This window comes from Procambarus clarkii, chromosome 49, assembly GCF_040958095.1.
Source record: "Procambarus clarkii isolate CNS0578487 chromosome 49, FALCON_Pclarkii_2.0, whole genome shotgun sequence".
Taxonomy (NCBI): Eukaryota; Metazoa; Arthropoda; class Malacostraca; order Decapoda; family Cambaridae; genus Procambarus; species Procambarus clarkii.
This window is the reverse complement of record NC_091198.1, coordinates 22707475-22724324: the sequence shown is the minus strand read 5'-3', so window position 1 is coordinate 22724324 and position 16850 is coordinate 22707475. Positions and strand designations below refer to the sequence as shown.

Genomic DNA, 16850 nt, shown 5'->3' with positions numbered 1-16850 from the left:
CATGGTAAGAGAGAAGAGAGGCATGGTAAGAGAGAAGAGAGGCATGGTAAGAGAGAAGAGAGGCATGGTAAGAGAGAAGAGAGGCATGGTAAGAGAGAAGAGAGGCATAATAAGGAGAGAAGAGAGGCATGGTAAGGAGAGAAGAGAGGCATGGTAAGAGAGAAGAGAGGCATGGTAAGAGAAAAGAGAGGCATAGTAAGGAGAGAAGAGAGGCATGGTAAGGAGAGAAGAGAGGCATGGTAAGAGAGAAGAGAGGCATGGTAAGAGAGAAGAGAGGCATAATAAGGAGAGAAGAGAGGCATGGTAAGGAGAGAAGAGAGGCATGGTAAGAGAGAAGAGAGGCATGGTAAGAGAGAAGAGAGGCATGGTAAGAGAGAAGAGAGGCATGGTAAGAGAGAAGAGAGGCATGGTAAGAGAGAAGAGAGGCATGGTAAGAGAGAAGAGAGGCATAATAAGGAGAGAAGAGAGGCATGGTAAGAGAGAAGAGAGGCATGGTAAGAGAGAAGAGAGGCATGGTAAGAGAGAAGAGAGGCATAATAAGGAGAGAAGAGAGGCATGGTAAGGAGAGAAGAGAGGCATAATAAGGAGAGAAGAGAGGCATGGTAAGGAGAGAAGAGAGGCATAATAAGGAGAGAAGAGAGGCATGGTAAGAGAGAAGAGAGGCATGGTAAGGAGAGAAGAGAGGCATGGTAAGAGAGAAGAGAGGCATGGTAAGAGAGAAGAGAGGCATGGTAAGAGAGAAGAGAGGCATGGTAAGAGAGAAGAGAGGCATGGTAAGAGAGAAGAGAGGCATGGTAAGAGAGAAGAGAGGCATGGTAAGAGAGAAGAGAGGCATGGTAAGAGAGAAGAGAGGCATGGTAAGGAGAGAAGAGAGGCATGGTAAGGAGAGAAGAGAGGCATAATAAGGAGAGAAGAGAGGCATGGTAAGGAGAGAAGAGAGGCATGGTAAGGAGAGAAGAGAGGCATAATAAGGAGAGAAGAGAGGCATGGTAAGGAGAGAAGAGAGGCATGGTAAGGAGAGAAGAGAGGCATGGTAAGGAGAGAAGAGAGGCATGGTAAGGAGAGAAGAGAGGCATAATAAGGAGAGAAGAGAGGCATAATAAGGAGAGAAGAGAGGCATGGTAAGGAGAGAAGAGAGGCATAATAAGGAGAGAAGAGAGGCATAATAAGGAGAGAAGAGAGGCATGGTAAGGAGAGAAGGCGTATTAAGTGAGAGGGAAAAATGTTTGAAAGCTTAATGTGATACGAAAGTGGAGAGAAAGAAGAGGAGGAGGAGGAATAAATGAATGAGGGGGAAGTGGAAGGAGAAGATAACCGGGCAAATGACAGAAGGAAAGGAGAATGAGTAGAAGGGGAGAAGAGAAGTAGGCGATGAGAGAGAGAGAGAGAGGATCAAAGAGGAAGAAATGGAATAAGAACTTGTAAAATGAGATGGATGCCGACGTAGAATGAGGGAAGGGAGGGAAATAGAGGAAAATTGTGTGAAAGAAGAAGGCATGATAGAAGAGCCTCTAAGACCAGAGAGAAATAACAAGAGGAGAAGATGAAGGGAGAAAGTAATGAGAATAGAGGACTCTATAAGTGAGGGAGATGAGAGACATATTATGATTTAACCACACTGAGAAATAGAGAGAGAGAGAGGAGAGGGAGGAAATGAGAGGAACCAGATTAATGGATGCACAGGGAGAGAAGCAATGAGGGGGAAGAGAGAGGCTGAAGTGAGGCATGGACGGGTGAGGTGAGATGTAGGGAATGATAGAGTAGGTGAGGAGGGGGGAGGGAATGTGACGTGAGAGAAAGGGAGATGGGAGCAGGTGTACTGCAAGATGAGAAGTGTGAGAGAAGTGTGAGAGGTGAGGGAGTGTGAGGCGAGCTGAGAGTGAGGAAACATGAGGGCCAAACCACTGAGGAATGAGGGAGGCAGAAGGAATGGAAAACTAAAGAAAGAGGAACAGAGAAGAGCGGTCAAGAAGAGAGCGGCAAATTAGGGTAAGATCAACGAGGAACAGTTAAGGTAAGAACAATAAAGAATAGTTAAATTAGGGTAAGAACAGTAAGGAAGGGGTAAAGGCTTTGAAGAGCAAGTGCAAGAACAAGCAAATAAAGACGGGGAGAGAGAGAGAGAGAGAGAGAGAGAGAGAGAGAGAGAGAGAGAGAGAGAGAGAGAGAGAGAGAGAGAGAGAGAGAGAATGAGGGATGTGTAAAGAGAGAATGGGAGGGAAGATAGGTCCCAGCCAAGGAACACAAACCAACCCCAATACTACTCCGGGCTCACCATAGCCCGTGCTACTTGGAACTTCTTATTCCAGGTAGCAAATCTTTAACAACAACCCAATACTATGACCCCCCCCCCATCAAGACATCACCGCCGACAACACCACCAAGGAACAACACCTGGTACACCCAAGTGTAACTTACACTTTAAGTGACTGAGACGTCCACTTTCTTTAAGACGAGTTCATCCGACAGCCTAACAAACAACTCCAAACATAACATTTTTATCACAAGCCTTCTTCTGAAACATTTTAAGTTCTCTTTAGGCCGACATCACTGAAATTCTCTCTTTCTCTGTCTGTCTGTCTGTCTGTCTGTCTGTCTGTCTGTCTGTCTGTCTGTCTGTCTGTCTGTCTGTCTGTCTGTCTGTCTGTCTGTCTGTCTCTCTCTCTCTCTCTCTCTCTCTCTCTCTCTCTCTCTCTCTCTCTCTCTCTCTCTCTCTCTCTCTCTCTCTCTCTCTCTCTCTCTCTCTCTCTCTCTCTCTCTCTCTATCTCTCTCTCTCTCTCCCGCTGTTCTACTTAGGTGATGGTAGTAGGTATGAGGACTGTCCTCCCTCGGTATCAGGAGTATTGACATAGTATCAGGGATCTGGCTTAGTATCAGGGGAGTGCTACTCAAATATTAGTGTTAGGAGAATGTGGATTTTTATGCCACAGAGGATTTTTATTTCGGTATAAGGGGAAGTTGTTCAGGTATCAGAGTAACGGTACTTCAGTATCAGAGTTGTCTCGTTATAAGAAGCGTGTTGATTAAATATCAGTAGAGCAATTCATCAGTATATCAGGTGAAGGTGTGAGTTGAGTATCAGTAGAACAACACAAACTATTATCACAGAAGTGTTTAGAAAATGACCCTTAACGAAGGTGAGCAGAAGGGCGAGATAACATTGCACCAGAGAGGCTGCCACGCATGCCAGATCAAGCCTCCAGATACCTGCACATTCTATTTGCAAAATCGATTTTCTAAACAAATTGTCCAATTGTGTCAATGTTGATACTCAGATGTGTCAATGAAATTTATATATTTATATATGTCTATGGCCATTTGATCAAGGTTTAACTGTTAGGGGAAATTTAGTCATTTAGTTGGATCTCTTTGAAGACTGTACGATAATTTTTCAGAGTGTGCTGGCAACTGTGCGGCAGTGTACTGGCAGACGTGGCGGTGTGAGGACCTCGCGTCCCGCTCTCCGTCTCCTTCACTCTGGTTAAGGCCCAGCTCCGCGTTCTGTGTTCGCTATCGAGTGATAACTTTGATATCTTGTTCCCCCTAACCTGTCATCATGGCCTACCGTGGAAAGTGACGGCGATAAAATAAGTAGAAGTGAATATTCAGGTGCGATGTGGACTAAAGAGTGACATGGAATTATACCGCTGTCCCAGAGGACGATAATTCTAATACCACCTGCCGCCCACAATAAATTTGTGGAATTATTATAATCATGAGGACCCGGGCTCCGCCCAGCTGGGCGTGGGCGGCCTGCGCGGTGATGGTGATCGCCGTCGGAGTGGCCAACTGTGAATCCCTCAAGAAAACCCCGACCATTGTGACGAAATACGGACAACTTCGGGGGTTCTTCCGGCAGGTGGGCGGGTATGGCATGCGGGTAGCGACCTACCTAGGGGTACCCTATGCCACGCCCCCGGTGGGCGCTAATCGCTTCAGCCCGACCCGTACCCTCTCCCAGTGGGTGGGCGTCCACGAGGCCGCCCAGTTCGGCCCGGCCTGCCCCCAGCGACTGCCAGATATTTCCAACGAAACGGCCGCGTTGACTCGAATGTCGCGCGGCCGCCTGCAGGCGCTCAGGAGCTACCTTCCTGCACTCAGTCGCCAGAGTGAAGACTGTCTCTACCTCAACCTCTACGTCCCCGACGAAGGTAGGTACTCAGTAGCTTCGACTGAGTACCTACTTAGGTACTCAGTCGAAGTAGTAGCTGCAACTTCGCTACTACTCGAAGTTGAAGAGTACTTCGACTCCCCTCCCTTCTTTACCTTTACGTCTCCTGAGGTAAGTGAGGCAAGCACTTCTTCATTCTTCAGTATTCTTGCCTCAGATTGGGTTCTTCCGGTTATTTCTTCATCTAAAGCATTTGGGCATCTAAGGCGTTGAGGGATAGATATCTTTAGGTATCCGTAGATAAGTAGTAAAGTGTCTTCTCTGGTATATACCTTAACTAAGAAACCCTTTGAGTTAGTGCTCTCCGGCGTTAGTATTAACTGGCGTTAGTGTTCCCGGGCGTTAGTGTTCCCGGGCGTTAGTGTTCCATGACGATAGAGTTCCATGACGTTAGTGTTCCCTGGCGTTAGTGTTCCCTGGCGTTAGTGTTCCCTGGCGTTAGTGTTCCCTCGCGTTAGTTCTTCCTCCCATTAATGTTCCCTGACGTTAGTGTTCCCTGGCGTTAGTGTTCCCTGACGTTAGTGCTCCCTGACGTTAGCGTTCCCTGGCGTTAGTGTTCCCTGACGTTAGTGCTCCCTGACGTTAGCGTTCCCTGGCGTTAGTGTTCCCTGACGTTAGTGTTCCCTGACGTTAGTGTTCCCTTGCGTTAGTGTTCCCTGTCATTAGTGTTCCCTGACGTTAGTGTTCCCTGACGTTAGTGTTCCCTGACGTTAGTGTTCCCTGGCGTTAGTGCTCCCTGACGTTAGTGTTCCCTGACGTTAGTGTTCCCTGACATTAGTGCTCCGTGGCGTTAATGTTCCCTGACATTTGTGTTCCCTGACGTTAGTGTTCCCTGACGTTAGTGTTCCCTGACGTTAGTGTTCCCTGACGTTAGTGTTCCCTGTCGTTAGTGTTCCCTGACGTTAGTGTTCCTTGGCTTTAGTGTTCCCTGGCGTTAGTGTTCCCTGGCGTTAGTGTTCCCTGACGTTAGTGTTCCCTGGCGTTAGTGTTCCCTAACGTTAGTGTTCCCTGACGTTAGTGTTCCCTGGCGTTAGTGTTCCTTGGCTTTAGTGTTCCATGGCGTTAGTGTTCCCTGGCGTTAGTGTTCCCTGGCGTTAGTGTTCCCTAGCGTTAGTGTTCCCTGGCGTTAGTGTTCCCTGACGTTAGTGTTCCCTGGCGTTAGTGTTCCTTGGCTTTAGTGTTCCATGGCGTTAGTGTTCCCTGGCGTTAGTGTTCCCTGGCATTAGTGTTCCCTAGCGTTAGTGTTCCCTGGCGTTAGTGTTCACTGGCGTTAGTGTTCCTCGGCGTTAGTGTTCCCTGGCGTTAGTGTTCCTCGGCGTTAGTGTTCCCTAGCGTTAGTGTTCCCTGGCGTTAGTGTTCCCTGGCGTTAGTGTTCCCTGGCGTTAGTGTTCCTCGGCGTTAGTGTTCCCTGGCGTTAGTGTTCCTCGGCGTTAGTGTTCCCTAGCGTTAGTGTTCCCTGGCGTTAGTGTTCCCTGGCGTTAGTGTTCCCTGGCGTTAGTGTTCCCTAGCGTTAGTGTTCCCTGACGTTAGTGTTCCCTGGTCTTAGTGTTCCCTCGCGTTTGAGTGCCCCTGATGTAAGTGCCCCTGATATAAGTGTCCCTGATGTGAGTGTCCCTGATGTAAGTGCCCCCTGATGTAAGTGCCCCTGATGTAAGTGCCCCTGATGCGAGTGCCCCTGATGTAAGTGCCCCTGATGTAAGTGCCCCTGATGTAAGTGCCCGCTGATGTAAGTGCCCCTGATAAAAGTGCCCCTGATGTGAGTGTTCCTGATGTAAGTGCCCCCTGATGTAAGTGCCCCTTGATGTAAGTACCCCTGATGTAAGTGCCCCTGATGTGAGTGCCCCTGATGTAAGTGCCCCTGATATAAGTGTCCCTGATGTAAGTGCCTCTGATGTAAGTGCCCCTGATGTAAGTGCCCCTGATGTAAGTGCCCCTGATGTGAGTGCCCCCCTGATGTAAGTGCCCCTGATGTAAGTGCCCCTGATGTGAGTGCCCCCCTGATGTAAGTGCCCCCTTATGTAAATGCCCCTGATGTAAGTGCCCCTGATGTAAGTGCCCCTGATATAAGTGCCCCTGATGTGAGAGCCCCCTGATGTGAGTGCCCCCTGATGTGAGTGCCCCTGATGTGAGTGCCCCTAATGTAAGTGCCCCTGATGTAAGTGTCCCTGATGTAAGTGCTCCCTGATGTAAATGCCCCTGATGTAAGTGCCACCTGATGTAAATGCCCCCTGATGTAAATGCCACCTTGACGTAAGTGCCCCCTAATGTAAGTGCCTCTGATATAAGTGCCCCTTAGGTAAGTGCCCCTGATGTAAGTGACCCTGATGTAAGTGCCTCTGGTGTAAGTGCCCTTGATGTAAATGCCACCTTGATGTAAGTGCGCCCCGATGTAGATGCCCCTGATGTAAGTGCCCCTTGATATAAGAGCCCCTGATGTTAGTGCCCCTGATGTTAGTGCCCCTGATGTAAGTGCCCCTTGTTGCAAGTGCCCTTGATGTAAGTGCCCCTGAGGTAAGTGCATCTGATGTAAGTGCCTCTGATGTAAGTGCCCCTGATATTAGTGCCCCCTGATGTAAGTGCTCCTTGATATAAGTGCCCCCTGATTTAAGTGCCCCTGATGTAAGTGCCCCTGATGTAAGTGCCACACTGATGTAAGTGCCCCCTGATGTAAGTGCCCCTGGTATAAGTACGCCCCTCCTCTTGGTATAAGTACCCCCCTGGTATAAGTTCCCCCCCCTCCCCCTGGTATAAGTAACCCCTCCCCCTGGTATAAGTAACCCCTCCCCCTGGTATAAGTACCCCTGTCCCCCTGGTATAAGTACCCCCTCCCCCTGGTATAAGTACCCCCTCCCCCTGGTATAAGTACCCCCCTCTCCCTGGTATAAGTACCCCCCTCCCCCTGGTATAAGTACCCCCGCTCCCTGGTATAAGTACCCCTCTCCCTCTGGAATAAGTACCCCCCTCCCCCTGGTATAAGTACCCCCCTCCCCCTGGTATAAGTACCCCTGTCCCCCTGGTATAAGTACCCCTGTCCCCCTGGTATAAGTACCCCCCTTCCCCCTGGTATAAGTATCCCCCTCCCCCTGGTATAAGTACCCCCCTCCCCCTGGTATAAGTACCCCCCCTCCCCCTGGTAAAAGTACCCCCCCCTGTCCCCCTGGTATAAGTACCCCCCCTCCCCCTGGTATAAGTACCCCCCCCCCTCCCCCTGGTATAAGTACCACCTCCCCCTGGTATAAGTACCCCCCTCCCCCTGGTATAAGTACCCCCCCCCCTCCCCCTGGTATAAGTACCCCCCCCTCCCCCTGGTATAAGTACCCCTGTCCCCCTGGTATAAGTACCCCTGTCCCCCCTGGTATAAGTACCACCTCCCCCTGGTATAAGTACCCCTGTCCCCCTGGTATAAGTACCCCCCCCCTCCCCCTGGTATAAGTACCCCCCCTCCCCCTGGTATAAGTACCCCCCCCTCCCCCTGGTATAAGTACCACCCTCCCCCTGGTATAAGTACCCCTGTCCCCCTGGTATAAGTACCCCCCCCTCCCCCTGGTATAAGTACCCCCCCTCCCCCTGGTATAAGTACCCCTGTCCCCCTGGTATAAGTACCCCTGTCCCCCCTGGTATAAGTACCACCTCCCCCTGGTATAAGTACCCCTGTCCCCCTGGTATAAGTACCCCCCCTCCCCCTGGTATAAGTACCCCTGTCCCCCTGGTATAAGTACCCCCCCTCCCCCTGGTATAAGTACCCCCCCTCCCCCTGGTATAAGTACCCCTGTCCCCCTGGTATAAGTACCCCTGTCCCCCCTGGTATAAGTACCACCTCCCCCTGGTATAAGTACCCCTGTCCCCCTGGTATAAGTACCCCCCCTCCCCCCTGGTATAAGTACCCCCCCTCCCCCTGGTATAAGTACCCCCCTCCCCCTGGTATAAGTACCCCTGTCCCCCTGGTATAAGTACCCCCCCCTCCCCCTGGTATAAGTACCCCTGTCCCCCTGGTATAAGTACCCCCCTCCCCCTGGTATAAGTACCCCCCCTCCCCCTGGTATAAGTACCCCTGTCCCCCTGGTATAAGTACCCCCCCTCCCCCTGGTATAAGTACCCCCCTCCCCCTGGTATAAGTACCCCTGTCCCCCTGGTATAAGTACCCCCCCTCCCCCTGGTATAAGTACCCCTGTCCCCCTGGTATAAGTACCCCTGTCCCCCTGGTGTAAGTGACCCCCCTCCCCCTGGTATAAGTACCCCCCTCCCCCTGGTATAAGTACCCCTGTCCCCCTGGTATAAGTACCCCCTCCCCCTGGTATAAGTACCCCTGTCCCCCTGGTGTAAGTGACCCCCCTCCCCCTGGTATAAGTGACCCCCATTACGTCTCACCACCTCATCTCGCCCCCCCCCCCGGCCCTCACAACACAAGCCATAAGTGGAAAAAAGTTCATTTTGCTCCCTGTGAGCCGCCGTGCGGGAAGGGGGGGGGAGCTTATGAAGGTGAGTGGCGCCTTGAAGACATGTTCCGTGTTGAGGCTTAACCCCTCTCCTGCTCCGGGTGTTCCGTACCGGAGCTCAACCCCACGGAACACCCTGACGACGGAGGAACCACTTCAGGTCACTCCGCCTCCTTGTTAGTCAACCATTCGACCCTTATCGCCACGTGGCTGACGATAGGGTCTTTCTTCTGCGGCTATAAGCCTAAAATCTCTGAGTCTAAGGTCTATAAGCCTATGGTCTCTAAGTCTAAGTTCTATAAGCCTAAGAGAACACAAGCCTGTGGGGTTCTGAAGTTTTTAATACAGGTTCAATGGGGGGGCTGAACTTTGAACGTAAATTCACAACATTTTGAACGTAACTGAACATTGTCCTTGAAATCAGCTTAAAAAACATACACATCACAATATTTATGTGTCGTTAGGCTTCGAATCCCACTGGCAACAGATCACGCAAAGGTAATTAACAAGTATATTGGGTTGGCAGTAACTTGAAATTATAACTAGCCACTAGTACTGGTTAGTTACTCTCCTAACTTCACGAGCGGTACTAAAACACGACTAACAATTCTTAGTCCACGAAAAAACGACGTTTTCTCAGCATCGTTAAATTAGGTTAGGTGGGTGGCTTCCTAAGTATACTACAACCTAGTGACATTAGTATACTTCATAAGTATACTACAACCTAGTGACATTAGTATACTTCATAAGTATACTACAACCTAGTGACATTAGTATACTTCATAAGTATACTACAACCTAGTGACATTAGTATACTTCATAAGTATACTACAACCTAGTGACATTAGTATACTTCATAAGTATACTACAACCTAGTGACATTAGTATACTTCATAAGTATACTACAACCTAGTGACATTAGTATACTTCCTAAGTATACTACAACCTAGTGACATTAGTATACTTCCTAAGTATACTACAACCTAGTGACATTAGTATACTTCATAAGTATACTACAACCTAGTGACATTAGTATACTTCATAAGTATACTACAACCTAGTGACATTAGTATACTTCATAAGTATACTACAACCTAGTGACATTAGTATACTTCATAAGTATACTACAACCTAGTGACATTAGTATACTTCATAAGTATACTACAACCTAGTGACATTAGTATACTTCCTAAGTATACTACAACCTAGTGACATTAGTATACTTCCTAAGTATACTACAACCTAGTGACATTAGTATACTTCATAAGTATACTACAACCTAGTGACATTAGTATACTTCATAAGTATACTACAACCTAGTGACATTAGTATACTTCCTAAGTATACTACAACCTAGTGACATTAGTATACTTCATAAGTATACTACAACCTAGTGACATTAGTATACTTCATAAGTATACTAGTGACAACACTATACAACCTAGTGACAACAGTATACTTCATAAGTATACTAGTGACAACACTATACAACCTAGTGACAACAGTATACTTCATAAGTATACTAGTGACAACACTATACAACCTAGTGACAACAGTATACTTCATAAGTATACTAGTGACAACACTATACAACCTAGTGACAACAGTATACTTCATAAGTATACTAGTGACAACACTATACAACCTAGTGACAACAGTATACTTCATAAGTATACAATAACATAGTGACATTAGTATACTTCATAAGTATACTAGTGACAACACTATACAACCTAGTGACAACAGTATACTTCATAAGTATACAATAACATAGTGACATTAGTATACTTCATAAGTATACTACAACCTAGTGACATTAGTATACTTCATAAGTATACTAGTGACAACACTATACAACCTAGTGACAACAGTATACTTCATAAGTATACTAGTGACAACACTATACAACCTAGTGACAACAGTATACTTCATAAGTATACAATAACATAGTGACATTAGTATACTTCATAAGTATACTACAACCTAGTGACATTAGTATACTTCATAAGTATACTAGTGACAACACTATACAACCTAGTGACATTAGTATACTTCATAAGTATACTAGTGACAACACTATACAACCTAGTGACATTAGTATACTTCATAAGTATACTAGTGACAACACTATACAACCTAGTGACAACAGTATACTTCGAAAGCAATTGTTCTTTTAAAAATGTGCTTTAGAAACGACTGACAGGATCAGAACAATGACATGACTAAAGAAGAACAAATGTTCTTCTTTAGTCATGTCCTTCGTATGGGAAAACAGTTTAAAAATGAACAATAAAGTTCATGTTTACACGTTTATTAATAGACCCGAAATGTTTCGCAAAGATACACGAGGCATCATCAGAGGCAGAGGGGGAAAGTGTATCCAATAGGAGGAAACAAAGCAATATATATATTCCATATGGGTGTGATAAGTCGGGGTTACTACCGTGTCTGAGTGGTCTTCGTCCACATTCTCGTTGACTATCTAATGCAGTAGCCGTGAGCTTACTTCTGGGAATTGGTTGAAAGTGATTAATGTTTAGTGCTTCTGTTATGTCGAATCACCGATTGTCGCTGAATATGTCGATTGGCATATTTATATATATGTGAATTTTATGCAACATATGTGAATATTTATGCACTCGAATTTTACCTATTAAATATTTACTGCAAAAAAATGGCATGACAGAAGAAACTAAATAAATCTTGGTGAAAGTGGAAGATATTATCAAGAAGTAAATGCCTGGTAGCATGGGCATAGCGGGAGTGTTTCAAGGGTAGGTCAGACATTTGAGTTTGGGTGGATATAAACAGGCGGTGCATCGTTGCTATATCCGTTGTTGAACAACGGATATAGCAACGCGGAAATAAACGCTGCTATAAGAAGACACTTGGACCGTTGATATAATTCAGAACCTAGAACAGAAACCACAACACCCCCAATAAAATTATATTACAAATCAACCATGCACAGTGAACATATAAAAGAGGAAAGAATAATGAAATAAATAATCCGTAAAGGAGTAAAAAGCACTACTCCTAACCAAAACATAAACCTGATAATATTCTACAAAACCAAGAAGACTTCCGAACTCCTTATCAAAAACAGCCCGAAGCCGACGGAGAACCCTCTACAGCAGTCAAGCGTTGTATACATGTACACTTGCCCCCACGAAGGATGTAACCTTCAATGTAAGTACATAGGTATGACGTCGACCAAGCTGACGAGGCGTTTGACATGCCATCTTCAATCTGGTGCCCCTAGGAATCACATGAGACAAGCCCATGACATTACTCTAACAAGAGAAATGTTGAACAAGAATACTTGCATAATAGACAAAACCCAAGATTCAAGAAGATTACAAATTCTTGAGGCAATTCACATAAGAATAGAGCGACCTACCATGAACACCCAAATCACGGAACTATTTACTCTACCCACCATGAGAGTAAGGACAAGACAAGAACATATCGATGCCAACACAGAAGACAATGTCCAACATAACAGGCCAATTACACTGGATTAATCTTTGTGTTTAGATAGGAGATGCCTCGTATGGGCCAATAAGCCTTCTGCAGCCCCTATGTTTATCCCTTATGTATCCCCCCATGTTTTCACCTTCATTGTATTATCACCTGACCTAATGCGGGTATAAAATCAACTAGTATTGTAAGATCTGTTCACTTGAGAATGAACCATGGAGGTTCGAAACGTCGTGCAAATTATACAAATAAGTGTAATACACTCTATAGTAAATCACTTCTTTTCTTCACCTTAAAAGTACGAAAATGAGTTTTGGAGAACTCCTATTTCAATTAAGCCCTGATGCTAAGAAAATAGTTAGAGGGATAGAAGCCCTAAACCAGAAAATAATAAATACAGAATATGCGGTCATATTCAATGAAACATATATATATATATATTATTAAATATGACCGAAAAAGTAAGATTAATAATTCTAACACGAATTTTCTCTATCTTTCTTACGTTTCTTTTCACTGTTGATGGTAATTCAAAGATCAATTCTCCAAAATTCATTTATATTTCTAGTCTGACGCGACACCTGAGCGTGTTTCGTAAAACTTATTACATTTTCAAAGACTTTAGTTTACAAACACAATACTGAAACTGAATAGAGCTTACACATCTTCGAGTTTATATCTACATTTGGGTGAGGTGGATGAGGTGAAAAACAAACTTTCAACAATGGGTATTGAATGGAAGTAATTGTAGAAAGCCTATTGGTCCATATTTCTTGATGCTTCTATATTGGAGCGGAGTCTTGAAGTGGGTAGAATATAGTTATTCTAATAACTCTATTCTACCCACTTCAAGATTCCGCTCCAATATAGAAGCATCAAGAAATATGGACCAATAGGCTTTCTACAATTACTTCCATTCAATACCCATTGTTTCGTGTTCTGTCTTGTGTTTGAATTTAATACCCATTCAATACCCATTGTTTCGTGTTCTGTCTTGTGTTGGAATTTAATACCCATTGAATACCCATTGTTGAAAGTTTGTTTTTCACCTCATCCACCTCACCCAAATGTAGATATAAACTCGAAGATGTGTAAGCTCTATTCACTTTCAGTTGTGTGTTAAACTAAAGTCTTTGGAAATGTAATAAGTTTTACGAAACGCGCTCAGGTGTCGCGTCAGACTAGAAATAAAAATGAATTTTGGAGAATTGATCTTTGAATTACCATCAACAGTGAAAAGAAACCTAAGAAAGATAGAGAAAATTCGTGTTAGAATTATTAATCTTACTTTTTCGGTCATATTTAATAATATATGTCTACAGGAAAGACTGCTACCAAAATATACTAACATATATATATATATATATATATATATATATATATATATATATATATATATATATATATATATATATATATATATATATATATATATATATATATATATATATATATTGTAACGGTAATCTCTCTAGGAAGAGATTCAGCCTGCTCCATCTTCACCTATTCTATCATACCACGTCTATATATTTAAGAACTGCAGCCACAAGAGCAACAACAACACCTCTCAAAACGTCTAGACAGAGTACCACCAGTCTACCTCCCCCACAGCCCGTCACCCTCCTCGCACCTGGTGATGCCTCAGAATCACGCCACCTCTGAAACAAACACATCTGCTAATTACAGTGAGCCGGTTCCTAGTTATCAACGATACCAGCGCCACCTGGACGGCTGTCGTTCCATATAAATAAAAGCCAGCCACCACCACGATTCAAATTACTCCTGAGTGCTCTACTGCAATGATCTGTCAGCATATCTCGGTGTGGTAACAGGTTTATGCAGTCTAGTTCACAGTATTCTAGCACCTTATTTTATTTGCACATTAATGTAACGTAAATTTGATTGTTCATATTGTTTGTTTTGCACACGTTGTATTAGACCCAAGCCTGGATATTATTTTTTGTTTTGTAAATTATTTAAAGTAATGTTTTATAAGTAAACTATTTTTAAATGTTTTTTCTCTCTCTCTTATCCTACAGTTGCCTCACAGTGAAGACGAATTGCAGTCTTTTTTTTTCGTTTTTTGTTTGTTTTGTGTGACTGGCATTCCATCTGCCCTAGGGAGACTGCACTAACATCTATTTTCTCGTCACAATACACACAGAAACTGTATTGGAGGGGACCTAAATATTGCCTCTAATGCGTTATGTGTGATTTCCTCCGAGGCTATGGGTCCCCCGTCTTCCAGCCAGAGGTGGTACTCCCTTTATGTATATATATATATATATATATATATATATATATATATATATATATATATATATATATATATATATATATATATATATGCGAACAAGCCTGAATGGTCCCCAGGACTATATGCAACTGAAAACTCACACCCCAGAAGTGACTCGAACCCATACTGCCAGGAGCAACGTAACTGGTATGTACAGGGACGCCTTAATCCGCTTGACCATCACGACCGGACAAAAGGAAGTGATAGCCGAAGCTATTTGAACCACTTCCCCGCCGGCACTCGGATGGTAATCTTGGGCATAGCATTTTATCAAATCACCTCAAATCACGGCGGGGAAGTGGTTCAAATAGCTTCGGCTATCACTTCCTTTTGTCCGGTCGTGATGGTCAAGCGGATTAAGGCGTCCCTGTACATACCAGTTGCGTTGCTCCTGGCAGTATGGGTTCGAGTCACTTCTGGGGTGTGAGTTTTCAGTTGCATATAGTCCTGGGGACCATTCAGGCTTGTTCGCATTTGTGTTCCTCACGTGTGCCCCAAAGAATGAGGTGATTTGATAAAATGCTATGCCCAAGATTACCATCCGAGTGCCGGCGGGGAAGTGGTTCAAATAGCTTCGGCTATCACTTCCTTTTGTCCGGTCGTGATGGTCAAGCGGATTAAGGCGTCCCTGTACATACCAGTTGCGTTGCTCCTGGCAGTATGGGTTCGAGTCACTTCTGGGGTGTGAGTTTTCAGTTATATATATATATATATATATATATATATATATATATATATATATATATATATATATATATGTTGTTGAGTATGACCGAAAGGGTAAGATTAACGATTCTAAGACGAATCTTTTCATTATTTCTTACTTTTTTCTTCACTCTCAGGGGGTAATTGAAAATTAACTTTCCACAGTTCATTTTTGAATTTTTATTTATGGTCTGACGCCTAAAAGCCTTTCACAAGGACTTCTCACATTTTCAAAGACAGGTTTTTACACACATCATTTCATGCTTATATTTGCTTTTGTGTGAGGTGACAAAAGACAGAACACGAAACACTGGGTATATGGCATATTTGTTGCTTCTATATTTGCTATATATTGCAATATTGCTCTTGCTGCTTCTATGTTGGTTCAGGGTATTGAAGTGGGTAGAATATAGTTATATGTTAATTGGCTGTTGATTGCTGGTGTTAGACTTTTTGATGTGTAGTGCCTTGCTGATGTCGAGTTTCCTGCTATCGCTGTATCTATCAATGATTTCTGTGTTGCTTGTTAAGATTTCTCTGGTGATGGTCTGGTTTTGAGAGGAGATTATATGTTCCTTGGTGGAGCCCTGTTGTTTGTGCATTGTTAATCGCCAAGAAAGAGACGTTGTTGTCTTGCCTATATACTGAGATCTTTGGGGCTGACAGTCCCCAAGTGGGCATGTGAAGGCATAGACGACGTTGGTGTCCTTCAAGGCGTTCTGTTTGGTGTCTGGGGAGTTCTTCATGAGTAGGTTGGCCGTTTTCTTGTTTTTGTAATAAATTGTCAATTGTATCTTCTGATTTTTGTTTGCGAGGATAACGTTCCTATTAATAATATCTTTCAGGACACTTTCCTCCGTTTTATGAGCCGCCAAAAAGAAGTTCCTGTAAAACAGTCTAATAGGGAATACAAGTGTTGTGTTAATTGACTCTTCAGAGGTTGCATGGCGTTTCACCTTTCTTTTTATGACGCCTTCAACATAACCGTTATAGAAGCCATTGCTGACTAGGACCTGCCTTACCCAACAATGTTCTTCATCGACTTGCTTCCAACCAGAGCTGTGAGTGAGAGCCCGATCGACGTAAGCGTTGACAACACTCCTCTTGTACCTGTCTGCGCAGTATCTAAAGGCATTAAGGCACATTCCTATGTTTGTTTCTCTAGTGTAGACTGCAGTGTGGAAGCCACCATTTCTTTCCGTGACTGTTACATCTAGAACGAGCAGCTTCCCATCACTCTCCATCTCGTAAGTGAAACTTAACACCGAATTTTGCTTAAATGCCTCCTTCAGCTGCTGCAGACGTCTGACATCAGGTACCTGCGTAAAAATGTCATCAACATACCTGCAGTATATGGCGGGTTTCAAATCCATGTCAACTAAGACCCTCTGCTCGATGGTACCCATGTAGAAGTTCAGACCACGAACAGTGAGAAAATTCGTCCAAAGAATGTGTTATGTTTACCATATTTTTCTGGGTTGGGAAATATGGTCAAGGCCTTGAAACGTTTTGATATACATGTATTGTTTAACTTCGAAAATGCTGTTGGTAAACTGTTAGGAACAGCCCTCGTAGTGATAATGGTGTCATTTATAAAATACCTTGTAGAGCCTGTAATAGATTATATGTTGGGCAAACATCTAAAGATTTGAAATGTAGAATTTTGCAACATAAATACTCTGTAAGACATGGTCAATTGTCTAATGCTTTGTTTGTTTGTCAGAAAATTCTCACCAAATTGATTAGGAGATGGCTTCTTCA

At 44.2% G+C, this 16850-nt stretch overlaps 1 protein-coding gene across 1 annotated transcript in view; it reads left to right on the top strand.

The window, feature by feature from the left end:
• The first annotated feature begins 3444 nt into the window (after positions 1-3444).
• The window catches only part of LOC123763241 (neuroligin-2-like), a 644171-nt gene continuing 630765 nt past the window's right edge, over positions 3445-16850 (top strand). Inside the window, exon 1 of the mRNA XM_069303139.1 lies at positions 3445-4152. Coding sequence (XP_069159240.1) covers positions 3717-4152 — 436 coding nt within the window. The 5' untranslated portion in view covers positions 3445-3716. The remainder of the gene's footprint in view (positions 4153-16850) is intronic.